At 53.8% G+C, this 27257-nt stretch overlaps 10 protein-coding genes across 10 annotated transcripts; 7 read left to right on the top strand and 3 right to left on the bottom strand.

Moving 5' to 3' along the window:
• The first annotated feature begins 412 nt into the window (after window positions 1–412).
• K437DRAFT_253554 (uncharacterized protein) lies at window positions 413–1764 on the top strand. Its single transcript, XM_013390308.1, has 2 exons — window positions 413–918; window positions 1002–1764. Exons 1-2 carry the CDS (start codon window positions 661–663, stop codon window positions 1434–1436), a joined length of 693 nt encoding a protein of 230 aa, XP_013245762.1. The 5' UTR covers window positions 413–660; the 3' UTR covers window positions 1437–1764.
• Window positions 1765–1938: 174 nt separating this feature from the next.
• K437DRAFT_231316 (class I glutamine amidotransferase-like protein) lies at window positions 1939–3131 on the top strand. Its single transcript, XM_013390307.1, has 2 exons — window positions 1939–2421; window positions 2495–3131. The coding sequence occupies exons 1-2, from the start codon at window positions 1990–1992 to the stop codon at window positions 3017–3019; spliced, it is 957 nt and encodes a 318-aa protein (XP_013245761.1). The 5' UTR covers window positions 1939–1989; the 3' UTR covers window positions 3020–3131.
• On the bottom strand, window positions 3132–4171 carry K437DRAFT_266127 (uncharacterized protein; the record flags this gene model as incomplete). The annotated part of the gene is made up of 2 exons (XM_013390306.1): window positions 3132–3160; window positions 3436–4171. The coding sequence occupies 2 exons, from the start codon at window positions 4169–4171 to the stop codon at window positions 3132–3134; spliced, it is 765 nt and encodes a 254-aa protein (XP_013245760.1).
• A 3807-nt stretch (window positions 4172–7978) lies between these two features.
• K437DRAFT_266126 (uncharacterized protein) lies at window positions 7979–9064 on the top strand (the record flags this gene model as incomplete). The annotated part of the gene is made up of 4 exons (XM_013390305.1): window positions 7979–8069; window positions 8153–8421; window positions 8490–8854; window positions 8929–9064. 4 exons carry the CDS (start codon window positions 7979–7981, stop codon window positions 9062–9064), a joined length of 861 nt encoding a protein of 286 aa, XP_013245759.1.
• A 909-nt stretch (window positions 9065–9973) lies between these two features.
• On the top strand, window positions 9974–12132 carry K437DRAFT_219769 (uncharacterized protein; the record flags this gene model as incomplete). The annotated part of the gene is made up of 5 exons (XM_013390304.1): window positions 9974–10109; window positions 10178–11340; window positions 11417–11566; window positions 11643–11899; window positions 11991–12132. The coding sequence occupies 5 exons, from the start codon at window positions 9974–9976 to the stop codon at window positions 12130–12132; spliced, it is 1848 nt and encodes a 615-aa protein (XP_013245758.1).
• Window positions 12133–14543: 2411 nt separating this feature from the next.
• Window positions 14544–15609, top strand: K437DRAFT_266124 (glycoside hydrolase family 128 protein; the record flags this gene model as incomplete). Its single annotated transcript, XM_013390303.1, has 3 exons — window positions 14544–14784; window positions 14881–15086; window positions 15190–15609. The coding sequence occupies 3 exons, from the start codon at window positions 14544–14546 to the stop codon at window positions 15607–15609; spliced, it is 867 nt and encodes a 288-aa protein (XP_013245757.1).
• Window positions 15610–16730: 1121 nt separating this feature from the next.
• On the bottom strand, window positions 16731–17822 carry K437DRAFT_132258 (uncharacterized protein). The gene is made up of 2 exons (XM_013390302.1): window positions 17713–17822; window positions 16731–17566 (listed from the first exon to the last, which is right to left on the bottom strand). The coding sequence occupies exon 2, from the start codon at window positions 17477–17479 to the stop codon at window positions 16862–16864; it is 618 nt and encodes a 205-aa protein (XP_013245756.1). The 5' UTR covers window positions 17480–17566; window positions 17713–17822; the 3' UTR covers window positions 16731–16861.
• A 1225-nt stretch (window positions 17823–19047) lies between these two features.
• Window positions 19048–21004, top strand: K437DRAFT_271974 (protein prenylyltransferase). The gene is made up of 3 exons (XM_013390301.1): window positions 19048–19444; window positions 19532–20652; window positions 20748–21004. The coding sequence occupies exons 1-3, from the start codon at window positions 19330–19332 to the stop codon at window positions 20826–20828; spliced, it is 1317 nt and encodes a 438-aa protein (XP_013245755.1). The 5' UTR covers window positions 19048–19329; the 3' UTR covers window positions 20829–21004.
• Window positions 21005–21571: 567 nt separating this feature from the next.
• On the top strand, window positions 21572–23335 carry K437DRAFT_253535 (uncharacterized protein). The gene is made up of 6 exons (XM_013390300.1): window positions 21572–21785; window positions 21963–22005; window positions 22092–22257; window positions 22350–22578; window positions 22663–22842; window positions 22947–23335. Exons 1-6 carry the CDS (start codon window positions 21757–21759, stop codon window positions 23071–23073), a joined length of 774 nt encoding a protein of 257 aa, XP_013245754.1. The 5' UTR covers window positions 21572–21756; the 3' UTR covers window positions 23074–23335.
• A 1519-nt stretch (window positions 23336–24854) lies between these two features.
• Window positions 24855–27055, bottom strand: K437DRAFT_253534 (putative isocitrate lyase). Its single transcript, XM_013390299.1, has 2 exons — window positions 26541–27055; window positions 24855–26461 (listed from the first exon to the last, which is right to left on the bottom strand). Exons 1-2 carry the CDS (start codon window positions 26706–26708, stop codon window positions 24923–24925), a joined length of 1707 nt encoding a protein of 568 aa, XP_013245753.1. The 5' UTR covers window positions 26709–27055; the 3' UTR covers window positions 24855–24922.
• Between the last annotated feature and the right edge of the window lie 202 nt (window positions 27056–27257).

Below are 27257 nucleotides of genomic sequence, written 5' to 3'. Positions count from 1 at the left end.
TTTTGAGTGGTGACTGTAATGTGAACCTTTATGCGCACAGCACTTTCAGCTCGTCCTGGCGGCGCATGCTTCATCATCATCTTCGGGAGACTTGGGAACTTTGGTGGCTTATTGATCGGTGCGAACTCTGGGCGGAGAGCTCTCGATCTGTCTTCATTCGCACCCACCATGCTCGTGGTGGGGAAAGAACATTTCTCTGCTTCTGACAATCCTCGATTATTTGTGGCTGGCTGCTGGTACTCTTCTGCTGTTCAGCAGTTCACATTTCACAGACGTGCGCAACGTACAGTGTTCAGCGATCTGAGGTCAGCATTCAGTGCTTCAGATATCAAAATCAAAGCCAAGCATCATGGCCTGTCAAGCTGCCAAGGCTCTGGATAGATGGGCAGCTCCTCTCGATTTCCGCGGCGAACACATGCCTGCTACTCGGACTCTTCTACACGCCATTGCAATGCGTCGGGGTCGCGCGTTCCAAGGCCCTCTCGCCCTTCGACCCTCGGATGCTGAGCAATGAATGGGATAGAACAAGCTCCCAGCTTCTGGTGAAATGGTGTCTCAAGCACGCGTCTCCTGGTCCCGCATGTTGCGAGGCGATTCGATGCCCACACCCTAGATTGAAGCTATATATAGAGCTGCCCAAGAAATCATTCGCTCGTGGTAATGGCCACCCCAACTAGTATCCCTTTTTCCCAACAGCAGCAGTATCGTCGCTCTGGTACAAAAGTCAACATGCAGCTCCTCTCCGTCCTTCTCTTTGCTCTTGCTGCGGGCGCCACGCCTGTCAAGCGCGTCCAAGAGGTCGGCTGTGACGCAGAGCCATGGTCCTCTGGCAAGCTGACGCTGTCTCCAAATTCGGAGCTTGACCAAACGTGCAACATGCACCTCTCCTTCAGCGGCGTCCGTAATTCATACGGTCACGTTAGTCTACTAAGATCGTCAAATAATTCCCTCATGAGTTTCACACTGAAAGCCTTTGGTTCCTGTCCTCGGGGCGAATTTAGCAAGTGTTGACGATTGCAGTGAAGGAATCGCAATATGAAACATTTGACTTCGTTCCCTGCAACAGCACCACGCTCGGCTGGTACAACGGCATCTCCACGTCACCTGCCGGCAGCATCAGGGCCGGCATCTTGCGCTCGCACAACAACAGGAAGTACTGTGTGCGAGCCGAAGAGCTTTCTTCTTCGACACCCACTAAGTTCACTGCTCATTCCTGCAACTACGATGACGACTCGGGACAGGTCACCCAGTTCTGGCGTCTTACCACGTCAGCAGAGGGCGAGCGTCTCGAATTCATCAGTACGAGCAGCGACTCGTCCCTTCACCGGGTGTTTTCGTACAACGTGATCACAAGCGATGACTTTAATGGTAGGAAGCGCCTTCAAGCTGACCCAAGCAAGCAGGATGGAAGTTACTTGAGCTTCGATCACTCTTGATTCGACCGTGGTTACATCCTGTGTTCCACCACAATCCGCCCTGCGCATGGAATTGACGGGCAGCAACTGGACTGACTTATATTATTGAAATGGACATGCCCAAGAAGAACAATGGACCTGGCTTTTGACTGTTCTTGCTGCCATTTCGACTCGTACCACGCCACTACCCTCTCTCACAGTTCGCATTATTGAAGCTCGAGCCCCCGGTGTCCGAAAGCGCGCCGCTCATGCGCTCATGCTGACATAGGCTGCATCACGTTGTGCGGCGCGCGCTACCCTCATGTTAGTTCATAGGTGGTATCAACGAAATATATACTCTTGTTTGCACCGATACACGTGAAATCTTGGGTCTCAGCGTCTGCCTCTTCCATAGCCCAGAAGAGAAGAGTGGCCGAAGCATCACATTCGTTTCCGCCGAGGGGTTAACACCGCATGGACAGTGTTTCATGCGGTGAATACAAGCGCTCCTGTTTCCTTGTTGAAACCACTTATCAGCTGATGAGAGCAAGCGCACATTGTACGCGGGTAAAAGAAAGAGGGAACGCGTGAAAAGATGGCATCAGGATCCAAGAAAAACATTTCGATCGCTTTGCTGGTCGCAGACACGCCGCCGGAACCGGTGGTGGCCGCTTACGGCGATTACGAGAAGATCTACAAGAACTTCCTCCAGCAGTCTGCAAACACCGTGAAGCGTCATAGATGGCAAGAGAGCCTCGACCTGCGAATACGGCCGTTCGATGTCGTGCACAAGCAGGAATACCCGGATGAAGGGCAGCTATCGGACGGCCTATGGGATGCCATCATGATCACTGGCTCCGCTTCTAGTGCTCACGCAGACGTTCCCTGGAGCAACAAGCTGGTCCAATTTGTGGCCAAGATCGCAGAGGAGCACCCGCTCGTGCGCATTATCGGTATCTGTTACGGGCATCAGATTGTCGGCCGTGCATTCGGCGCAGAAGTTAAGTTGAACCCGAGAGGGTGGGAGGTGAGCACATATGTGACTTTCCTTTCGAGCTCGTTTTTACTCGTGAACTCAAAAAGGATGTCCGTGATTGCAGGTGGGAGTGTACGATGCGCAGATGACTGAAGAGGGCAAGGAGTTGTTGAATTGGGAGCCGGAAGAGTCAAGCTGCCTTCGGCTGCAGCAAGTCCACCGTGATGAGGTCATAGAACTCCCGCCCGATTTCAACGGAGAGGAGTTCATCAACTTGGCGTCCACGGCTCGCACTCCTATCCAAGGCATTGCGTTGCGCTACCCAACAGAATGTCCACCAATTCCGAGCGTAGTGAACACCTCTGCTTACCTCGCCTTCGACATCTCGGACAGCGGGATATCGTCGTCCGGGCCATTGCCGGCACGCTCGCTGCACGTCCTCACTACCCAAGGCCATCCGGAGTTTAACCGGGAAATCGTGGAGCTGATCATGTCAGTCAAGACCGAGATGGGTGCCATCACGGGCAATCTGCTCGAGGAAGGTCTGCAAAATGCGCAAAAGGAACACGATGGTCTCCGAATGGGGGCCATCTTCCTCGCAATGCTAGGATACGAGAGAGCCAAAGACGAAGGGGGTCACTCATTTTAGCCGAGCGCCCCACAGCATGCGAGCTTGCAGCATCTGTGCATTGCTCGATGGTAGATTAATTCATTCCTGAGTCAACCAAATTTTTATAGGAAACCAAGGGGACATTTGCTTCTTAATCATCATTTATGTCTGCAAGGTTGCCTACATCGACGGATTTCCGTTCTGAAGTGGGTATGCCCTCGCTCGATTTTGCCTTCCTTGCAAGCATGGACCAGCATGCCTCATCAAGGCAGACCCGAAGATATGCATACCAAGGAAACTTTTGCGTATTCCTGGTGCACATCTGTCGCCCCAGGAACGGAGATGTGACCCATGCTTGCGGTTTCCGAAATGTCGAGGCTGAAAGTCTGTGTCTCTCCCTTGTTGATCTTCTCCGTACGGATTCCAAGCAAGCGTGGCCATGGGTGGATACCCACTCTTTTGCCAAATAGCTGCCCAATCCGCTTCTTGGTTGAAGCTATCCCACTCCTCCTGCGTCGCTGGCAGCATCCACGGGTGGTTCACGCGAATCTCTTCGCGCGCAACTTCATCCAGCAGCTCAATGACTCGTTGCCGCGCTTTCGCGCTGAGTTCGCCAAGGGCCATCAGGTTGTAAAGGTCCAAGTTTTGCGATATCATCACGAGCACCTCTTGTGGAAGCTGCTTCATGTTAGAGCGACTTGAATGTGGGGTCTCTGTCTGCTCATTGCCAGCCCATGATGCGTGGGGATAGAAAGGTTCGTACTGAGCATAAGCCTCTGTCACTGGGAATCGGTCTGTCGGCGCGGTGAGGTGGAGTTGTAGTCGCCGAAACCAGTAGCGAACCTTTTCCTCCAAGCGTGGGCCGTCGATGCGCAGGCGAAGATCCCACCATAGCTCCTCAAGTTCCTCGGGGTGAATGGATCGCTGCTGTTGAGCGCGATGATTACAGAGTGCGCTGTAGACGCTGCCATCGTTGCTGAACGGCAGCAAGCTCAACGCTTCTTGGTCATTGTTCCAGTCGCCTCGTCGCATTGGCGTGGAACGAATGATGTTGTAGGACCTGTCTGGGTAGTTAAGGCACATCCCAGAATCGTCCAGATAAGGAATGAAAAGATTTGCTAGAATCGATTCAGGTTCATATCGTTGACGCAGTTGTGCTGTCTCTTGTAGGCTATGCAGCATCAGCGCCATCTCTTCCGGTGTGAAGAACGGTGTACCCTCATGGTCGAAGGCAGGTGCACAAGGCAGCTGTATCCCAGCATCGTTCAGTGCCCGGCAAAGTTGCTTCGCGTTGAACGCAAGGCCAGCCGACAACGTTTTTGACTCGCCATAGGGGTGGCATTCAGACCGTGGGATGGGGGATGCGATGCTGCGCGACTGAGAATGAAGCTGCTCGAGGGGATCGGCTAGGAGTCGCTGCTTTGATTTCCAGCGGAAGCAAGCCTCTTGTGCTGAGTTGCGAGCGGGAAATGCGGAGATCGTCCAAGTCTGATAGAGTAGCGGCTGAGTCTGCGTTCCGCGAGGCCAGAGCGTCCATCCATGCTCACCTCGATGATCTCCCTTTTGGAACTGGCGACGAGGCCTCTCGTCATGCAGCGTATCTTCTCTGGCCCCTCCCCGGTGCCAGAGCACGTCACCGAGCCCATAGCGCGCTTGGCATGGTATACTTCTACCTTAAATAGGTATGCCACTCCTTGACAGCTGAGATGATTCGATTTCGTATTTCGCCAGTAACGTCGTTACTTTCTAGAGCTCAGCGCCTGCCCAAAATGTTGATAGAACTGGAAAGGATGATGAGAACAGAAGGAGGTAGATCAAACGCATGAAAAAAGGAGGTGGGCTGCCCCATCGTTGAATCTTGAGCCGAGTAGTACCTATACGGTAGAGGTTTGCAATGTCAATGATTTCGTCAAGCCGTTTCGAGCAGCTTACTGCCAAGTGCAGAGCGCGGGGCTATAGGTTATAGATTATATAGCCCTCTTCTGGCGATTGAAGATTGCCGCTTGACAGCTGTTCGCCCCAGTCCGGCCACTCTGCCCACTGGTTGACATCAATTGATACAAGCATATATGGATAGTTGAGCATATATGACAGACGTCAGACCTGCTTGTAACTTCGTACATATATTTGTATCCTGAGACTTCAATGATGCACATGTACTGCACCTACATCCTGCTGGATTGGAGAGTAGAGGAGAGCCCGGTCGAATGAGCTCAAGCCGCACGTGCTCATGCAATGGATCAATGGCGGCATTCTATAACGAAACTGGACGAAGCTCTTGTATTTTCTTCCATCAATGACACACTGAGAACTGACTACTGACCATATATTACCTACTGAAGGCAAAACCCGTTCACAGCATACAGAGCGTTCAAGGGTTTTGTCTGTGGGCATGTTGCGAGTTTTGAATATCGGATTGTCGGGATACCGCACTGTTTGATACAGCACCGGGGTCTGTGGGACCGTTCACATTTCATGCTTTCACGTTTCAAAGTCCATAATTTTATGTGCATACTCTTTGCATATCCTGTGTCTCACTTTTTTGGCTGGCAGGCCGGGGCCTCCAGAGACTACTTTGCCGGAAGCAGAGCGAACAGGTGCGAGTCACTTTCTGAACAGAAAGAGCATTGGTTAGGGCCTAGATACAGTGAGGGAATGCGATGAGATGCGCGTGACTTCTATCTATATGATGCGATAAGGTTGTTGCACACACCAAGACATGCTGCGTATGTCAAACAAGGATGCTGATTGATGGACGCTGAACCCGTTCTGTTTGCTACACTTGCCGCTGCAGCCGACCGCTTCGAGGGCCACTCCTGGGGACGACCAACGGTCGACTGGCGACACGTTTCACGGTGCCATCCGCAACTTCATGCTCCCCATGTCATTGTAGAAGTCCACACTCTGATCAATATAGTATCGTTCATGCTCTGGCGAATGTTGGTGTGGCGCTACCCTCTACTCTCTGACCTACAGAACAAAAATGTGCATGTATAGTGCTGCATTGATTGCAGGCCTTGGCGTGCTGTCGCCGCGTTCGATCGAGGTGCGATATGTTTGTATAGTGGTGCGCTTCGAGTATTTGATTGAAGGAGAGGATTCTCGTGGATTGGTGGAGTCAGAACAACAGCATTGGGTCGGAGGCTCCGATTTTTTTTAGTTTGCATTGTTCGGCTGCCGTGGCTCCGCCGTCAACGGAGTGTGAGACGTGAGACGTGAGCCGGCCAGTCTATCAGTCGGCTGTCCATGCCGTCAGCGCAGCTCTGCCGGGCTGCCGCTTGGCGCCGCGACAGTTGCCGTAACGACGTGGTACGGAGCAACAACTTCAAACTTATGTATCTCGGCTGCAACGGATGGAGGCAGCGCGAGCCGTCACCACCCACGCACAAAACCCTCAGTGAGGTGTTCATCCTCTTCATAGTTTATAGGGAGGGCCTCACCCCTTAAGGGCTTGCGGGGTGTTGGAGCTAGGGTAAATTTCATCCAATCTTTTGCCGCACACCGAAGAAAAAGTGCCTGGAACACCCCCAAAGGGCGTTAGGGAACTTACTGATGAATTGCGGGAATCATTTTATACTCTGAGATCCAAAGGGTCATGCTGAAGAACCACTTGGATTTTTTTAATTTAACACACCCTGAGGAGGTTCGCATTCAGGTTATTTTCACCCGTTCAACAGTTTTTTTATCCAAGATTGTTCATTGGTAAAGAAGATGGATCGCACGCGACAAGATTGCTGGGTGCCCTCCACCACTGTCGTCGGGCTATCCCAAAAGGCCCAGTGGGAAGGTCAGTCAGTTGCGTCATCGCCACAATGGTGTTCCCGAATGCTTGCTGACCTCGTTTCACCTGCGGCAGCCCAATGAGCTTAGCTAGATCAACGATCAGCTTCGCGCTGCCTGAAGTAACCGTGCGGTCAAAACACATGACGTGCCAGGACCCAGGTTCTGATTCATGATTAAGGCACCCTAAATAGAGTTTTTGAACTGTCCCTGGCTGACTCAGTCTCTGTCAGAGCATGCCGACTGGGCTTGATTGATCAGCAACTAAAAGTGTAGGTATCTCGCAAAGTCAAAGAAGGTGCAGGGTGAGAAACGGCGCTGACGGCTTGGGTGGACACGCTTTGGCATGATACACTTCGTCTTGATTATCCATCTTCGACCTCAATATATGCGGATGAATATTGCATTCCGTCGTCCATCCTCTCCTGACATGGAAGGAAGCGCGCTTTGGTGGATCTCAAAGAGAGTTCAACCTTGTTGCAATTTGGTACATCTCTCTTAGTCAAGGATAATGATGTCATCCTCCGGCGCCCCGCCAGCCGGCGGAAAGAGCGCTCTTCATGTATTGAGTACGTGTACATACTCATACAATATTTTCCTCTCGTCTCAATCAATCTCTGCTCGTAGGGGCGGTGCTACAATTTACGAGACTAGGCTACTGTGTACCACTAGGTTGCAACGCCAGTCCAAAGACCAAACAAAGGATCCCAGCATAGTGGTCAATGATCGTGACGAGATTCACATATTAACAAGACTTAGTGACAAGTTATGCTCATAATTTGGTACTTGATGCTTGGTGCTTTTGCGGGTAGTCCAACAGCCACATCCGCGGAATTAACAAAACGGCTGATCACGTGACCATCACGGTGATTGGGTGACATCACTGGAGCAATCACGGACACCAATTCATGCGCATCACTTGGCGAATCACCGCATTAGTCGTCGCACACACTTCGTAGATCGACTTACTCATCAGAGCCAGTGAAAGCCCCTACCAGCAAGCAAGTTGCTTGAATCGGAAAGTGTTCCACTCACAGGAGACACTTGTATATACGCATTCATGGCCGGGTATTCTCCGACGAATTGAGCCATTTGAACACCATCGATTCTCCAACGTGGCACACGCGTCCCATGGTTGCGGGATACCTTCAGGCGACTTCTCGCATTTCTCACGTTGCAAGCCTATTCTCTGCATCTCCTGCTGTTTTAACGTCCAACATGGCTACCAATACTTCGCCAGTTCCTCAATGGAAAGAATTGATCACGCAGACGACCGTGGCCCACCGCACCAAAGAAGAGGGGTCTGTTTGTACGTCTCAAACTACACACTTCACCATGCTATGTAGTCTCGTATTGACCACGCCTTACCTTCGCACTTGACGGCGTATGCAGTGTATTACGTTCTCAGCACCGTGAACCTTGGACCCTCTATTCGTCCACAAGCCCGCTATGTTGTCCATCGCGGCTTTGTCAATGAGCAGCGCTCCAAGACGACTGAGTCTGGCGTCGAGCCGGCCCAGGCAGATTACGGGATGAACACATGCTTGCTCACCACCACGGACATCCGTTCGCCAAAGGCCCAGCAGATCCTCAAGCAGCAACAGCAGGAAGGCGAGGCACATGTTGAAATTGCTTGGTGGATGGAGAAGGCACAGCTACAGGTGCGATCGACGGCAAGTTGATCATATCTGAAACCGGCGGCTAAGGATGACTTTTATGTTCTAATCAGTTCCGACTCGCTTGCACCGCCCACCTTCTCCCTCACGCTGACAATGAGCATTATATGGGCTTTGATGGTAGCAAGCTGGTGCCACCTCCTGCCTCGCTATCGTCCAAGCGACCCACGTCCTTCGACTGGGCTTTTGAACGCAGCCGAATCTTTGAAAAAATGAGCCTCGGCTTGCTCGCTTCCTTTGCCCGACCCACGCCAGGCAGCGAGCATCCAAACGGCAACGAGATCGATGCCGAAGGCGCTGGGAAGGACCACGAAGATGGATTGAATGACAAAGCGAACCCATGGCCTATGGAGTTGCCCAAACCCGGAGATGCGGAAACGAAAGCTGACCAGGATGCACTGGCTCTGTCGGACAAAAAGTGAGTTTCACACTGCACTGGAGCTTTCTTAGCACTTGCTGACAATTGCTTTGTTTTTTGAACGCGCCGCCCAGCTTTGCATTGGTAGTGCTTGCGCCTTACAAAGTCGACGTGTTGGATCTTGTTCGATCGAAGCGTAGCGTCTTTGAGCTCCAGGGCGGACGCAGCGGAGGAAACGAGCACTGGACGGCAAAGAGAGTGGTTCCATAGACCGCAATCCTGCCTCCACTTCGGGCTTGTTGTCTTTGACTAATCACGTGGACTCGAAAGGATAGCATTCGAAAAGGTCGTGCACATGACGTTAGCATTGAGCGCAAGGTGACAGTGGGTAAAATTCATCAGCATTCAGAGGGCGTGCGCATTTGACGGTTGTGTACCGTTACGTCCCATGCTCCGAGTGCGCCTGCGTTGTGTGCCATCCCCGACGCAGCAAGCTTACCTCGGCTGCTTACTCCGGGCACAGCAACCGGCAGCCTGATCGAGAGAGCCTGTGGGAGATCAAGGCAATTCACATGCACTGTCCCACCGCATCACGCACGCAGGGACTAGCGCGGTGCGCTCATTATGGCATATGCAAATGGGTGTCTGCGATGAGCTGTCGGCTTTGGCTGCCACCCTTGCTTCCTCTTGCCCACAGCCTGCAGCTGGGCGTTTCGCACTCGCTCGTGCTGCCACAAGGACGAAGCAGCGTGGTGTAGTTCATATCGAGCTTGCAGGCCCATCAGAGTTTCACCGCTGCAGTGGTACACCCAATCGAGTGAGGGGTGCAATGTGATCGCGCGATACGTGGTGAGAGTGATAACTGATGACTACTCATGCAACGAGACGATGGAGGGCTGCGTGAGGCGCCAAAAGGGACACTTTTTTGGGATCCACTTTGCCCAGGCTATAGCTATGTGATTATTGGCAAATGCGATTGGTTGTGTACGACCACGAATCCCGTAGCAAGCTGCATGAAAGCTTTGGCATGCATGCGCTCAACCAACAGGACCGCACATCGGTGGGTTAAGGACGAGGGGCAGCATGCGGTAAATATCAGCTCGATCGACAATAGCCTTGAACTCTCCCTCACCACTTTTTGAAGGGCCGCCGAATTACCCTCACCTGCTGAAGATGGTCATGCGGTACTGCGCTCGAATCGTCCATCGCTCCTTTCGCCGAGTCGAACATGCCGCAGATTGGCTCACAGGAAGGGCAGGTCCAGTGTTTGTGCTGCTGTGCACGGCCCTGGTCTCAATCGGAGCATGGTCTTTCTGTGAGTGGGCACCAACCATGTTGACCGAATAAGAGCCGCAACCATCTCTGACAGTCAGCTTGTATCAGTCACGACGATGTTCTGCACATTGGCAACGTTACCCCCTACGTATGCGAGACTAACTTCGCGTGGATCTAAAAGCAAGTTCCTTCAGTCGTTGCCGCCAGCTATGCTCGAAAGCTTCGCGCGAGATCCACTCGTAACATCGGTCTTTCATCTGAACCTCGCCGCATGCTGCTACATTGTGTACTCGATCTTCTTCCACTACTACATGGCGGCAACAGAGCCGCCAGGAAGTGTCACCGAAGGCCTTTCATCAGTGCTGAGAGAGAAGCGTAGTGGAGAAGGCAGCAGCGCATGGTGGGCTAGCGTAAGGACGCGAGCAGCGCGAGCGAGTACAGCAACTGTGAAACGACGAGCTCTTGTCGTTGAACCCGCGATACCCATGTCGGTGCTCAAATCCAACGAAGAGCACATAGACAACATCATGAAGAAGACAAAATCGACCTCGGATGCGCGTGCAAAGTGGCAGGCTTCAGATGCTATTCAAGAGACGAATTTACCCCTACATGCGCCGACGGCTGCATCGTCTCATCAGGCGGGCGCATCGCCGGCCTCCTCTTCTTCACACGAACTGCATCGTTTGAACGACTCGTTTGGGCAATCGCAGATGCAGAGCCGCCACTCGCACCGGTCCAGCTCGTCCACTTCGAGCGTCGCTTCGTCTCGGGCGACAGGAGTTACCGGGCATAACCTTCTCGCTCCGCAACCGCGACCAGGTGCGATTCGAAACCTGTCCTCGGCTGCAGTAACCCGTGCGTCTCCGAGCCCTCCACCAAGAAAGTCATGGGAGTCGTTGGAGGCGCACGAGCGAATCGCGGACCACCTGGACGAAGACTCGGACGACCTCTTCCCACTGTCAAAGATGTGCACGAAGTGCACGCCTGTGCCGCTGTCGCGCGCGCTGATCTCGCTTCCTCCGGAATTGCGGCTGGTGGAGCGAGCGCTCCGGGGCAAACGCAAGAGAGGGCCATCAGAGGCGCAAGACGACGTCCTTGCTGATGATGAGGGCAGCTTTCGCATGGACAAGCTCGGGCCTCCGGGTTACGATGAAGACGAGGCTGGAGTGGCGGATTGGCTTGGGGAGCCGGACGCGAGCAAGTTGGTACCTCCGCCCAAGCCTGAGCGAACGCATCACTGTTCGATATGCAAAGCGTGTGTTCTGAAATATGTGAGTTGGTACATTTTGATTATATGGGAGCGCGTCGCCTGAGCTCACTTGGCTGTCCGCATGTTCGGCTCGCTAGGACCATCACTGTCCGTGGCTAAACCAATGCGTTGGGCTCGGCAACGAGCGCTACTTTGTGCTTTTCGTGGTCTGGTTGGGCCTTGCATGTGTCATCATCACCGGTTCGGGGTGGCAGGTCGCTTACTTGGCTGTGCAAATCAATGAGCCTGTGGGTCCTTTCTCAATACGTCGCATAAGCTGACTGGACGCTCACGCGTGGTGCCCAACCACCCTCGTTTCCCCAGTGGCCGCATGCATATACGCCGCGCGTGTTTGTTCTTCTCACCTGGCTACTCGCCACCATCATGGCCGTCGGGCTGGGCGTCATGTCCATCTGGCAGCTTGTGCTCGTTGCGCATGGCGAAACGAGCGTCGAGTCTCATGATAACGCGCATTACGATGCGCTGGCCAAGCGGCGCGGGCAAAAGTTCATCAACGTCTATGATCTGGGGCCGCGGCGCAACTTGGAGTTATTCTTCAATGTCGGCGAAGATTCGAAATAGTGAGTTGTATGCTGTTCCATGTGTCCATGCCACACAGACGGTAAAGAAGCTCACAAGTCCTTACGTTGCAACTTGCTCGCATGGTCACAGTTCTTATTTCTCCATCTTGCTACCCATCAGGGTTCCTCCCTATTCGGATGGGTGGCACTGGGCGAAGCGGCGCGGGCTCGGGGGTCGACATGCAGGCATTGAGGCAGTGGAGGAATTGACGGACGACGAGGGACCAGATTGACATGCATGCGGCGCAATGTGGTCAGCTTGACCGCGCGTTGGCTTGCTCTCACGTTCTTGTACAGCGTGCACATATTGCGACTTACTGTAATATATTTAATACTACTTGGTACGAAGGTGTTATGCACGTGAATGCAGTTTGTTAGAAAGGAGACACAAGAGTCTTTGTCGCATGTCTCCCTCGGTGACTGTGCCCGGGCATTCCTGAAGGATGACGTTCGTTGTCCCAAAGTCTGTCCAATGTCCAGCTCTGCACCCCGCCACAAGTCGCGAGTGCGCATCGAGCTACTGACCGATGATCTCCAGACAAGAACCCATGAAAATACCGGACACCCAGACTCGTCAAAGTCGAAGCATAAAGACTTATGCGCACCATCTGCGGTCTGGGTTACCCGGGCGACACTAAGCCACTGCTGCGATTAGGAGAGTCACTGATCAGACCAGGTCAGTGGTCATGCGGCCATGGACAGACGACAGGTGGTCAGAACGTCAAGCAGCGCGATGCGTATGTGGGCATGTACCAGGCTACCAAGGTATATTATAATACATGGGTCTGCTGGGATCTGGACGCTGGACTGAGGGGAGCACTGGTCACTGGTGGACATGCTGGTGCTGGAGCGGCCGTGTGAAGCTGCAATTATGCCTGAGCACTTTTGAGTACATCCATACACGCTGCACTACGCAAACTTTCATCCTTCTTCCGCCGATCACTGTGGGCCTGGAGACTGGCGAGTGTCTACACTGAACCTAGCTGGATCTCATATGTTGTCATAGGTCATTGGACCTCTTTCATACATGATACAGGCTACAGGGCCGTCTGGCGTTGGCAGGGCGCATCCTGGCCATAATAAGCCCTGCCGGCTGGCACAGCAACCCGAGCAGGCAGGCAGCATCCCCAGTATGGTTGGGCGTACATAACTGGAACTTGTACTGTTGGGAGTCTGTTTAAGTAGGCGCCTAGGACCCTGTCTTTGTTCATCGATTGCAGGAAGTTCGTGACAAGGTTCCTGGGATAATGATTTCCAATTGCCGCAAAAGGCGCAGAGCCGGGGGGGGGACATGAACAAGGCGCAGGCCATTCTTTTATGTGGCTTGTAGCACTCCTCGCTCTACATACGGATGATAACCGAGGCAATCTAGCCTTATTCACATCGCTAGCCTTTATGGTGTTCGCCTTTATCACACCAACTGCAGATCCCCCTTCTCCCGTTTGGCAAGCCATTCCTGGCCCTTTCGTCTGGTGGCTGATGGGGCGATGCCACTGAGATGGCGATGGATAGAACAGCTGCATTTTCGTCTTCAGCGCGGTCCTCGGGAGCAGTAACAAAACAAACGGGACCTGAACGGTTCAGCTTCATGAGGTAGTGTGCTGTTGTGTCCATTAAGCTGTTCAACAGGTGCCAGTCCATAATCGAAAGTCATCTGTCCTGCTTTGCTGCGCCAGGCCACTCCAATTGCCTCCTCCCATCTTCATCTTGGCCATCTTGGCGAGCAGTCCGCACGAGCCTCCCTCTTCGCTGGCCATCCCATTAGCCTCCTCAAGCGATCCGTGGCTTTCAATTTTTGAATCTCGTCCTCGCGGCTCCCTCATCCTACGACCCAAATCCCAATCTATCCCAACCAAAGACATTTTTCCTCACAGAAGACCAAAAATTGACAAACAGCTCGCAACATGCACCTGCTCGCACTCGGTTCGACTCTCGACTCTTCGGCGATGGGTGAGAGCAAGGGGAGCAGCTTGAAGCTAGAATCCACCTTTATGCAACTTCCATCTCCATACCCTCAAAGTGCAAATCGAGTGCAGAGTGTGAATTACTGAATTTCGTCTGAATCGACCACAACCACGAGTCAAACATTCTCAATTCTCATCCGATCACTGAGCATGCGTCTGTCCTCTCATGTCCCAGGCATGCATCTGCATAGACCTGCCTGCCTGCATAGAGATTCGAATACAGCATGCGTATAGTTTTCCTGATATCATTTTTGCGCCCTACTCACGGCTTATACCTGATGCGCAACATGTCAAACAAAACTTTAGGCTGTCCAGCCATTGCCACACCAGCGTCGGAGTATTTTCCTCAGCTCGGTACAGCTTATCGTCTAGCCAGCCGTGTCTGCTGCCCATCTTTAGGGAGCACAGCAAAAAGGAGTGCTGCCGTTTATTCCAATTCATCGCTCAGTATACTAGGGCGACGCTCACAAGAAGCCGACATGACGTTCGATGGTCGGATTTGTACATAAAGCACAACATCGATGGTCCATCAGAGTCGTCCATTATCCTCATCTCATTCTTCCATTTTCCAGCAGCAGTTGCTCTCCAGTTGCTTCATCCTCTTCTTCCCAGCTCCTGTAGCCTATTCGCCTGCCTCCACCCATCCGCCCTCTTCTGTTCTTGCTCGTCAGTCATTCATCATGCGTTTCTCCGGCTCCTTTCTTGCCGGTGTGGCGACCATCACCGCCGCGGCGCTGAGTACCGGCGCAACCCTTCTTCCGAATGCAACATCGCTTTCTGAACGAGGTACAACATCATCTACCAAGCGTGGCCTGGCGTGGGCCGCAGACTCTCGCTGGGCACCCACCATCGCGAAGGGCATGATCAACTGGTACTGGCATTGGGAGGACGGCCCGCTGACGGTGCTCAATGGGCAAGTCGGTTCGCTCTAGAGGCGTGCACCTGACGAACGGAGTCATCTGACAGCTCTTGCTTCCAATGTTTCTTACGCGTTCGTATTCCGTGTTTGCAGCAAAGCTATAGAATACGTGCCCTGCTACTGGGGTCCCAGAAAATCCTCCCAATGGTCGCAGCGCAAGGCTGAATTCTCCAAGAACGGGCTCCCGGCGTATATTCTCGCCCAGAACGAGATCGACGTCAGCTCTCAGGCCAACCAAGGCGCATCCGACGCAGCAGCGACGTGGGCCAAAAGCTTGGCGCCGTACCAGGCGCAAGGCGTGAAGGTGAGTGTGATTCCGGCCGGCCCGCCGGCGAGCCAATACAATGTATATACGTGGGTCCTCATCACTGCCGATCGTACCGCGCTGTGCTACGTTACTTTATTAGATCACCTCACCGCAGATTGTCTGGAATGTCAAGCTGCTACAAGAAACTGCCTCGATCCTCAAATCACAATACGGGTTGGAATGGGATGTGACTGCAATCCACTGGTACGGCGGCTCTGATTCAAAGAGCCTGGCGAGTTTCAAGTCGTACGTGCAGAAGGTCCGCTCTGCATTCCCGAACAAACCAATCTGGGTCACCGAACTTGGCGTGACAACCGCTTCGGGCGGGACGCAGGACCAGGTCAAGACGTTCCATATGAACGCCATCCGCTGGCTCAACTCGCTGGGCTACGTCGACCGCGTCTCGTGGTTCGGGTGCTTTGCTACGCCACCCGACAACTACGGCTCCAAGCTGAACCGCTTCTTCAACTCGAACGGCAGTCTGCGCGGCCTTGCGTACTGGTACATGTACACCAGTTAAAGCCCTTACGCCCATTTCTTGGCGATATTGGAGAAACAAAGTCGTGACTCTCCAGCACTGCTTCGACATCAGCATTCTCGCACATACATGGTCACATGCAGCTCATGGTCAATTTTTTCAGCATCTAGACATTATAGAATCACTCTCCTTTTCAAGGCGGTTTCCTTCACGTCATGGGTATTGACGCGTATCGCGGGCGACCGCGTCCAACATCAGTACTCCGCACCAGGGTCATCATTGCGCCACGGGTCACGTCGCGGCATTCTCGTGTTTTTAGGCTATCACACACCTGGCATCCTGCATTTCTCGCACCAATAAAAGGGCCTTGCTTCAGTTCTCACGATTCTGCATTCTAGCGTCAAGGTATAACTGCCAGCGCGTACATGCACTTTGCAATGTATACTATCTTGTCACTCGAGTTACACATGTAGATTACGCAAACACATCAAACAAACGAGCTGCTTTACCTTTGGACGGACGGCAGGAGCATTCATTCACCATCTCACATCTCTCGCACCACTTAGACTGTATTGTACATTTCGCATTCCTTGCTGACGCGGATACTTGCCCGGAATAAACAAGGGGGAACTCTATTACGATGACGAGCACGCCGGAAGGGCGCACAAGCAAAGGGAAAAGCAGAGTAGATATTTTATGTGTTCAAGGTCATCGATCGCAGCTTCCACTGATTACAAGGAGACTGAGTCATGAAATCAAAGACAACGACAGAGTCCAAACAAAGCAGAAGCTAAAGGAAAGAAGGAAAGTGAGAAGTAGTATTTTTGGATAATGGTGGTGGTGGCCGTCAATGACAATTTGCGGCTTTGCAGTGTGCGCAATCGATAGATCTGCGGATGCTGAAAGCGTGCAAGATAGTCGGGAGCCGCTCCCAGAGATCGTAGCCTTTAGCGAGCAGTGAGCAGCCCAGACCGGAGTAGTGCTGGCCTGCTTGAGCTCGAGCCAAAGAGAGAGACGTGAGGGAGATGGCATGCCATGGTGGTTGCAGAGGTAGTGTCAATCGAAGTGTGCGATGAGCCGCTTGCGGTTGACACTTTGGAATTGATGCCACCTGGCGGAGGCGCACGCGCTTGTGCTGTTATCACAGACGGTTCGGGGGTTCACGTGTACGTGTGCCACTATCAAGTGGGTGTGGCGACCGTGAGCGAAGTTGACAAGGCGCCTGTGTTGGTCCTAAGACGACAGTGGAGGGTATGGTTTTGAAAGATGAAAGGCCGTGTAGACAGAGCGGTGCTTAAGTTTTCCGGAGACCGAACAGGCTCGAGAAGCCGCGACTGGATGCCTTGGGCTTGGGAGATTGTTCCGCGCCCTCGTTAGACTCGTCTGTGTTGAACTTGGGTACGACAAAGGCGAAGCCGCTGTTGAATCCGTAGCGGTATTGCAGTTGCTCTTGGCTCAATTTAGCGGCTTGCTGCTTCTTGGAGACCGAATCAGCAGACGCAGTCGGGCGTTTGGTGGTGGTGAACTTGCGCGCAGAGCCCGTCAGCGAGTTGACATTGCTTCCTTCCATCTGCATACCGCTGACGCCATACATCCGCATAAAGTCCTCCGCGGAGAGGGAGATGCTCTTTTCATCTGACTTGGTAGACGTCGAGCTGGACGAGCTGACGGAAGAGGAGCTGGGCGAGTAGCGCGGGAGCTTGCCCTGGTTCTCCTTGTCCGACTTGGACGCCTTACTCATGCCCTTGGGAACAGGGAAAGCGAGCGAGCTGCCCATACCATACATGGACTGGATCATAGCTAGGCCGGCGGCGGGATCGCTGCGGGCGAGCGAGGCGGACTTGTTGAACTTCGTAGGCGAGACGAGGGTCTCGGCAGACAGGTTGGAGCTGGCGTAATCAGGGGAGACCATGGTGAATGACGCGGGTTGGGTGCTTGATTCGAGCAAGGTTGAGTGCAGTATGGTGACTGGTGCTTAGCTTGTTGCAGTGCAAGTGCGCTGTGGATAGAGAGTGAGAAGATGAGTGACTGAGGGAGGAGGGTAGGTGAAGGGTCAGGTCAGTCTTCAACGACGAGCTTGATTAAATAGACGGTTTCCACATTAATGCTCAGTCAGTCTTCATTATGCTCAGCGATTTTTTTAACAATGCGTAGCAAGAGAAGGCCAGGAAAACTGCGCTGTTGTAGCTGATAGTCTTTGATGACTTTGTTCATGTTGTTGGTCATAACACGTTCCCTTTGCGCTTCAGCTTGACGGTGCGCAGCTGACTCGAACGTAGGTTCGCGGCTGCGGATCGGTGGATTTGGTTCCCCGAAAGAGGCTTGCAACCTTTGCGAGCGCCGAATTCAATCAATCCAATGGCACAAGCGACGAGTCCCCAACCTAGCTGCTCCTGTTCCTTGCCGCCTCTCGGCTTCTTGCAGGGCCTGCGATCGTGGAAGTGAGAGCTGAGTCACGTCTCAGCGTCGGCTTTCGCACGACTGATGAGCGTTGCGCGCTGAGTCACATCCCATACATCAGCAGTGCTCCAGTGGGCAACATTCCGGGAACCTTTCAAGCCAAGCCGCTCGGCCCACGGCCCCGACGTCAAATCGTTGCACGGCGCCGCTATCGGATTCTAAACCTCTCACGGAATTAGGGTTGCTTGTAATCATGAGTCACTTCCCCCGTCAGCCTAGTACCACTGTTTTACAGGTTCCACTTGGAGCAAAGCAGAATGACTCAGGGTGGCTTGCAGTCCGGCGCCAACCCTTTGAGACTCGAGAGCGGCATATCGACCGCCATCAAATGCAGTCTTGCTGAACCTAGTGTGCCCTGGAGGCCCAGACTATCCTCGAGTAGTCCGGCTGCAGCGCTTAGGGGTATATTCGCTCGGCTGTTCACGTTCAGCACAGTCCCGACTTTTTATCCCTGCCATGCTTACGGGCGATCGCACGCGGCGTGATGCCAACAACCAACCAAACGGCAGGATGTCGATTGTGGGGCTATCGACAACGTCAGCACAGAGAACAGCAAATGAATGCACCAACCACTTTGTCTTGCTGATGCGGATGAACACAGAATGTGAAATTGCTGACGCGCACAGCCAACCACTCAATATACGTCGACAGCAGCGCATCGCGCCTTCACAGTCTGGCGGTAACCCAGAGTACACATATCGTGCCTCCATGTTGTTATTCCCGAGTTCGTCGCTCATGCCCATCGGTTCGTGTTGCGCTGCGTTGGTGGATTATTACAACGTAAAGAACAGCTCGTCACAAGGAGGAATAGAAATAAACGGCAAGACTTGACAGATATGCTCAGGGCATTGTCCTTATGTAATGTGATCGTGCCAGAATCTCATTGCACCGAATGCCGCGCCACGGCGAGCGCGATCTCTCCTCGCAACTTCTCGCCGCTTGCGAAGGGTTACACCGTTGCCTCGTCTGCAAGCCTGCTGCTCATTCTAATTGCCTTCGTGCATTTCCCCTTGTGCACATCTTTAGGGTATGCACGCCATACGTGCCCATTGAAGCTATATTAAAAAGAGGAGCGCTCTCCGCGCTGGCGGCTTCGACTTGCTTGCAAGGCTGTGTTATGGAGCCTTGAATTCAGGTTTCAGGATATAAAGAAAGCGAAAGGCGCCTTGCAACGAAGGCCCATCCGTGTCAAGCCCTGGCTGGCGTGGAGTAGCGTCGTTGCCCCTAGGACACATTCCTCGATTGACGCCGCATTGCAGAGGATAGAAAGAAGCGTGCGCTTCTGTTGCGGCCTTTGCGATCATGGTGGACACGCAGCCGCCTTTCGATGCCAGCAGCCCGCTCTGGGCTGACCTCAGCCCTGTCTATCAGCAGGAGTGCGATTCACCGCTTTGTCCAATCTTGTATGATCCCAAGTGTGAGCGGGAACAGGAAGACCCGGTGCCGCAAGCCGGATGCGCTATTGACTTGCTGCTCCCTGTGAAAATTATCGCACGTCTAACAGACTCCAAAGCGATGGACCTCTTTCGAGCGCTCACGCTTAAGCCTGAATACAGCGCGCGGGCGCTGGCGCTGACGACGCACCTGATTCGACTCAATCCATCCAATTACAGCTTATGGGCCTTTCGCGCGCGGATACTGCTCTCGGAGTCGGAAGCACACCAAGCGCCGATGACTGACGATGCGTTCGTTTTGCCACTTTCGACCTCATTGAGGGAACGGCTGGCGCAGGAACTAGACTTTATGGACGTCCTAGCGAAGGAAAATATGAAAAACTATCAAGTCTGGCAACATCGCAAAGTGGTCGTTGCGGAGTTGAGCAAGTGTGTCGCTGTGTCGCACGCCACGCATACAGCAGACGCGCAGCCATCAACAGCTGCCCAAGCGGAGGAGGAAGAGTGGAAGCAAGCAGCAGCGCGCGAGCTGTACTTTGTTGCGCAAACGCTCAGCCAAGATGCCAAAAACTATCATACTTGGGCGTACAGGCAATGGGTGCTGTGCCACTTTGGCGGTCTTCCGGACAAAAGAGGATATGATGCCGCGCAGGAAGCAGTTTCCGGCAGTATGACGGCCATTCGGAGAGCGACAGCCCGGTCGGTCTGGGCGGGCGAGCTGGCGTATGTAGAGATGCTGCTGGACGCGGACCTGCGGAACAACAGCGCATGGAACCATCGCTTCTTTACGCTCTTCGCCTCGGGCAGAGCCGCGAGCGACGATACAATAGCGTCATCAACACCGGCAGCAGCAGCACCAGACGCGGCGGCGCTAGAACCGGAGGTGCGGATGGTCCTCAGCGAAGTCGAGTACGTTCAGTCGAAGTTGCGCATCGCGAGAAACAACTGCAGCGCTTGGAACTATCTACGAGGAATTGTGCAGCGTCTCTTCTCCGATGGATCCCCTGGAGGGTCCACCGACGGATCATGCCAGCCGTCTGCGAGGCGGGAGCTAGCGACACAGATACGAAAGGAGGTGGACGCATTTGCGCACTCATTGATCCCAGAAGTCCCAGAAGCGCGAGGCCAGGATGTACCACTCGCGCTCGAATGGCTTCTCGACTCGGCAGAGCTGGAACTCACCACCTGCGGTCCTACTCGTTCGCGACGACTGATAGCGGAGGCAGAAGAGGTGAGAAGCGCCGCCCAACGCATGGAGTTCAACCCAAACCGGCAGTTTTTCGCTGATGCAGCTTTTTGTTGCGCTTCTCCAATGATGCGCGGTAGATCATCAAACGTATCAAAATTGCCGATCCGATGCGTACACGCTACTGGGAGTACAGACGCGCAGGGTTTCGTGCCGCCTAGCTGCATCGTCACCCCACATTCGCCCTTGCCTGGAGGGTGCCTTCCCGCGCATTTGCCTACCCTCCTCGCTGCTGTTTGTTCTTCTCACTGTATCATACTGACTGGCATTGACGACAACATGGGATCGTGAAGCTATGGAATGATGCGCTGACGACCTGGCATGTATGCTGTATATTGCTTATGAACCGACCTCGATTCTCGAAGGTTCTTTTGAAAGCAATGCGAAAGCCTCAGCGCTCGATGACGCTCGACTCTGAAAGTTCACATTAAAAGAAGCCGCCATCTTGCTTCAATGTCACAGCGGCGGATGCCAGCATGGTACTGCTGGCTGCACGCTGCACGCTGCGGAAGGCGAGCGTCATCGGCCCTCTTCGCGCGTACATTGCGCCCAGGAGTTGCAAAAGGACCCCCAGATTCGGTGCTGTGAGAGAAGTTGGTCTCCTTGCGCGCACGGTGCTCGATCGAACTTCAGTGAGTCAAGTGAAATGAAGTGAAATCCGGTGAATTTTGGAGGGACTGCGTTTGGGGAGAGATAACAGTGCACGCAGCACGAGCCACGAACTGTGTCATCTCTCGTACGAGAGTTAGAGTGCCAGCGGATAAGTGCAGCGGTCGGTACCAGCACGCAGCCCGCATGGGCAGCGAAGTGATCGACGCGATCGCAAACCCTTGTCCCGAAGATCAAACCAATCACGACCTCGCGCTCGCAGAGGATGTGAGAGAGTTGAAGGTGTGCGAGTGTCGTCGAATTTCGATCATCATCCTCCCACCGACGAAGATTGTCCGGCCTTTATATATACAGGCACCTTCACCTTCAGTTTCTTTGCATTGTAAACTTGCCTGGCCCCTTTCCTACCACACGCGCCACCCAACCCCTGCACCCTTGTCCTTGGGCGAACCATCGCCGCCCTCGACCACGTCGCCCACCATGTCCCACCTCAAATACGCCGACGCCAAGTGAGTCTTCCGTGTCATTTTACTCTTTCCCAAGACGGACACCGGTCGGGCTGTACTGCAGCTGGGGCTATTCTCGCTACATTATGTTGGGCATTAAAGCTCAAAAACAATCGAATTCCCTATTCGTTCTGCTGTGCTGCTGAAGCCAATCGTTGACCTCTCCACTTTTACCTGCAGGTACGTATTCCTTACAGACTTCGATGGCACCATCACTCTCCTTGTAAGGTTTGCGTATTGGCATGTTACTCGGCGCGCAAGCGACCTGACAATACGCATGCTTGCCTCTCTCGCACATAACCCTTGCAGGATTCCAATGACCACATGGTCGACACGTGCGGTATGGGCTACATAGAGAGGAGAAAGATCAACGAGAAGATCGTCAGCGAGGAGGTCTCTTACCGCGAGGGCTTCAAGCAGATGATTGAGTCTGTACACAAGCCCTTTGATGAGATGAAAGAGCTGGTCCGACGAGGTGAGCTTTCCCCCAGCATGTAATCGAAGGACTGTTGGGCTGGCTTTTGTGCCTTCTGATTCCCTTTTGGCTAAACTTGTTGGCGGCTGTAGATGTCACCCTCGACCCTGGGTTCAAAGAGTTCCACTCCTTTGCCAAGGGAAACAATATCCCTATTATTGTCGTCTCCTCTGGTATGACTCCCATTATTCGCGCCATTTTCTCCAACCTGATCGGACAAGAGGAGGCAGACAAGATTGACGTCATCTCCAACGAAGTCATGTTCACTGATCCCGAGGGAAAGGGCAACACCTGGGAGATCGTATACAGGCACCCGGAAAAGTGGGTACCGAGGGTCTTCTTCCGACTGGAATCTATTGGATGACATGCTGACGAGCGAGCTTCAACTCCTGCACACGTTCTCAGCCACTACGGCCACGACAAGAGCCTGTCCATCAAGCCGTACCGGGAGCTCGAACAACGACCGACGCTCTTCTTCGCTGGCGACGGAATTTCGGACATGTCCGCTGCGCAGCACGCGGATGTCCTCTTTGTCAAAGACAAGAAGGACAATGACCTTGGAAAGTACTGCGACAACAAGGGCTAGTGAGTCCATTTGCATCGCTGACAATCGCACCGCCATACGAGCGTCAGCCCTTCGTTTTAGAAAAGAAGTGCTGATTAAATGTTTCCGTTCGCCGCCCATGAAGCCCATATAGGCTGTTCAAGGACTGGACCCAGATCAAAGCTGACGTGCAGCAGATTATCGAGGGCAAGGTAGAGCCGAAGGACGTCATGACGGACCTCGGAAAGACCACCGGCAAGGCATCTGCTTGAGTCACAAAGTAGCCCTCAAAGGGGCATGTCTTTTTGTTTAGAGCGCGACTAAAAATCGCCCGCCCGTCCGCTTTGATACGCTAGTATGACGCGTCTTCGTTCTCCGGCCGCCGGTGTGCGACACATGTGATGTGCGTTCCAGGGTGCACATTCTCGTCATGCACTTTTGTGCAAGGAGGGTGGGGCGAAGTCCCACGTCGACTTGACGATACGCTCGAGTTGCGTTCGACATAGTCGCCGCTGGTGTAGAATAGAAAAAAGTAATCTGAAGTCCTACTAGAGCTTGAGAAGGGAGCGAGCATGCGGATGGGTGGCCATGCCACTTCGTAATGCCAAAGAAGCGAACCAGCTCAATTTATTGAGGGTCGTTCGTGTCTATGCCAAAAGGGATGAGCAGTTCTTCGTGGCGCAGGGTGATATGCACAATGACGTATCGCACAAGGAGCTGCGGCAAACTGTGGCGCACCCCCCAATCAAGCCATTAATCTACCTTTCATCTCGATGTATGTCTCCCACGTGTGCATTCTCACTTCTCTATCCTGACAATGCATCGTCACCCTCGCATTGACAAACAGAAGATTTACTTTGGAAGTCACCTTCAGCAATCCGCGAAAGCAAGGCAAGATGGCGTCGATCGCAATTCCAAAAGTTGAAGCGTTTCAGCTCATTGGCACAAACCATGTCCCCTTGGTCCAAAGTGTCTTACAGCTCTCTATTCCATTTTGCGGCACCAGAGCTGAGCAATAGCGAGGAGGGTTGCCTGCTGAATGGCAACCAATCTTGGCCATTCCGGTCGGTTATAAGGCACATCTTCCTTGTACCGCTCGTCCGTCATTGCCACACATGCACAAGAGGAGAAAAGGCATTCGTGTCATATAGACCTGCCGAGTCCGACATACGCAGAGGATGATGTAGTGCGAGCGAAGATCGAAGTTTCGTCCAACGCAAATGCTAGCAGTGCCACTACTAGCAAAGCAAAGCATGGATTTGTATTGCACTTTCTTCTGGCATTACATTACAAGGCTCTTCAGTATAGAAACTGCGCGACCGACTTCGAAGGTCACCTGATGAGTGCTGGGCTCTTGTAAAAAGACCTTTTGGCATCCGCAAAAGAGATGTCCGCGTTCATGCGAGAAAGCAGCTCAGCAGCGAATTCGTCTCGTGCACAAGTGCGCACGTCCCAAGTGTGCCGTTCGGGCTATTGAAAGCCGAGATGCAGGAGAGTGGTCTCGCCAGCGATGGGGCCACCAGCACAGCAAAGGTGGCACGCGAGATGACTGGCTCGGCACGCTAGAGGACTCCCACCGCTAGCCAGTCGTTATCAGGTTGGACAGAAACCGCATGCGAGTATCTGGGAGGAAAAGCGGTCGAAGTGCGTGGCACCTTGGGTCTCAAGCCAGAAGGTAGAGGCTCCAGGGAAACGGGGAGCAGCGACAGACCAGAGTACAGGGCAAACAACAAAGGAAGCCGAGGCTCCACTCGGTACATCCATCAGCTCACCCGCCTCTTGACTGGTCTCAACGACCAGTGAACATGCTACGCGCTTCCTCAAACACGAGTCTGCATCAGACTCGGCCATGCAAGCCGCCTGATACTCAGATACAACTGTAAAGGATTGCGGAGCCGTCACCGCCGATGCGATCGTCGGGAGCACCGTCATACAAGGCCCCATGACCGCCAAAGGTGCTTTCGAGGAGGATGGTGACGGCCGGCAATGCTTCTGGAGCCGCATTGGGCGACTTGGGGAGACGAGCGGCTGTGAAGGCAGAGGGCGTGACAAGCTGGATATTACGCGATGGACGCTTTGGACTGTCGCAAACGACTATAATACAGTTTCCGCCCGGAGTGCTCAGAATGAGTGTTCGGTGCTGTCACTGCCCATAGCACTGGTCCCCGAGGTACCGCTGCTGATTGTCTGGAGCATGCGGTCAGTGTACGCGGCGCCGCTCCAAGCCTGATGCTTGAGCACATCCGTGCCAACCTCCTTTTCCTTCCTCTGGATCAGGTTGACATACGCTAGCATGCCGTCCGTCTTGAACGCCTTGCTGAGCTCGGCAGTGATCGTCGCGCCAGAGTGCAGCCCAGCAAGCGAGATGAGCTGCAGGACAAAGCCGCTCTTGGCAAGATCCCAGACAAAATTTTTGAGGTCTGCGTCGGAGAAGCCGTGTGCGGACCAATTGAACGAGGGCGAGAGGTTGTACACGAGCCACTTGCCGGGGAAGTCCTTGTGGATGTCAGCTGCAAAGCCTTGCGCTTGCTTAAGGTCTGGTATCTTGGTCTCCAGCCAGAGCATGTCGCTGTATGGCGCAAAGACCTTGACGCGAGTGATGGCGGCCTCGACGCCACCCTTGAAGTGGTAGTATCCCTCCTTGGTACGCGGTAGGTTCCAGCACCAGTTCGGTACACCCTTCTCGCCTCCAAAGACCTCCGCTGCGACGGTGCGTGCGTTAAGATTGGACACGGCAACATCGGAGGATGCGATCCGCTGCTTGTATTCCTGAATACCCGACTCGTTGCCGACATTGTGAAGGGCCACCGCCTCGTCAAACGTGACGAGCTCGCACTGGTCCATCCACGCTTTTTCGACCGCATCGACCTCCGCGCCGGTTTTCCCGCTTGCCTCTGCGTGCGCCAGCGCCTCTGCGAGACTCAAAGTCCCTGCGGGCAGATTGTAGGCGCCCTTGATGAACGCGTGGTCCCTGTAGTCGATGTTCGAAGAGATGAGCTTGGCACTCTCCGAGTCTGTGCGCGCGATGACGAGGTTGGAAACACCTAGCACATCCCAAGCGAGACGCGTGGCAGTCAGGCGGTTGACATGCTCTGAGATGGGAACGAGAACTTTGCCAGCCTGATGACCGCACTTCTTACCGCCGTGCAACTGGTCCTCGAGATGGATCGCAGCCGCACCGTGTTCGGCGAAGAGCTTGGCCAGACGAAGCACGGTGCTGAGTCCACCATGACCCGTATCGGCATCTGCAATGATCGGTTTGAGGTAGTCGACCCAGGGGGTCGTTTCACGCTCCTGCTTGCTGAGGCTGCATCGCTCATCCCAGTGCTTCCGGTCATGGTGAAGCTGTGCCTTGAATAGTCGCTGCACCTGATTAGGTACAGTGGTGTAAGGGTAGTCGGCCAGGTCGGGGCCAACCTCGTTGTTGCAGGTCGTCAACACCGACGAGCACGCCCATCCAGAAACGTAGACGACTTCTTGATGGTATGCCATTTGTGATTGTTGCACAGGATCGATGGCGCCCATAGTGTGACAAGGTGTACCTTCAGCGGCGTGCTTGGATAGGATAGAAAAGAGCTTGTCTGCGAGGAGCGAGGATTGTGGTGGTTGTACAGGCATGGTTCCTCGTTTCGACACGACGTCGGCTGGGCCATATGGCCGCTGTTCGACAGAAGGCGCAAGGGAAGAGTTAAAGAGTTAGGATCTTTGTCAGACAGGATATGCTTCCGCTCACACGCACCTTGATTCCCTTGAAGCGAGGACTGTCGAACCAAGCCTGCACATCCTGACAGGCTTTGTCGAATGCATGTTGCTCCTGCTGTGCATTTGGAGCCTGTAGCGGCAGTGGGGATGGGGGTGGCACGAGCGAGGTCGCATTAGTCGAGGACGAGGATGTAGCGTTACTCATGACGCGCGATGATGTCGCTAGAGAACGAGCTGAAATAATATGGGCGGCCTTCATTCCAAGCGCTTGTCGCCGAAGGACCGGTGCCTTCGATGAGCAAGCAATGGAAGATGCAGCAGAGGAGGAGGTAGCTGACCGGAGAAGCGTTCGTTGCAGCATGGTGGATCCCGATGAGGCGCACTCTGCGCTTTTCTAAGCTTTATCTGCTTGGCTGTTAAGTCTGCTTCTCGTAACCGACCGCTCTGCACAGGAGAGCAGGACAAGGTGGTGGCAGAGAAGGGAGGGGATAAAGTGTGGACCATGTAAGCCAGGAGTCGAGTCCAAGACTTCCATCCAAGGTGTCGAGCCTGGGCGGCACTTATCCATTGTGCAGCATCCAGCGACGAGATTGCCTGTTATAGCCGTGCTGATCCCCAGCTCCCCCCACGCCCCGCAACGCCCGCTGCGGAACATGGAACTCGGGACTCGGTACAAAGATGTCAAGCTTTGGAGCTATCCGCTGACCACAATCGTCGCTCTCCCATTGCACTTGAAAGAAGCAACAAGGTGGAC

This window comes from Tilletiaria anomala (assembly GCF_000711695.1).
Source record: "Tilletiaria anomala UBC 951 chromosome Unknown K437scaffold_5, whole genome shotgun sequence".
Classification (NCBI taxonomy): Eukaryota; Fungi; Basidiomycota; class Exobasidiomycetes; order Georgefischeriales; family Tilletiariaceae; genus Tilletiaria; species Tilletiaria anomala.
Note: the sequence above shows the minus strand (reverse complement) of the source record. Positions and strands in the feature narration are given on the sequence as shown.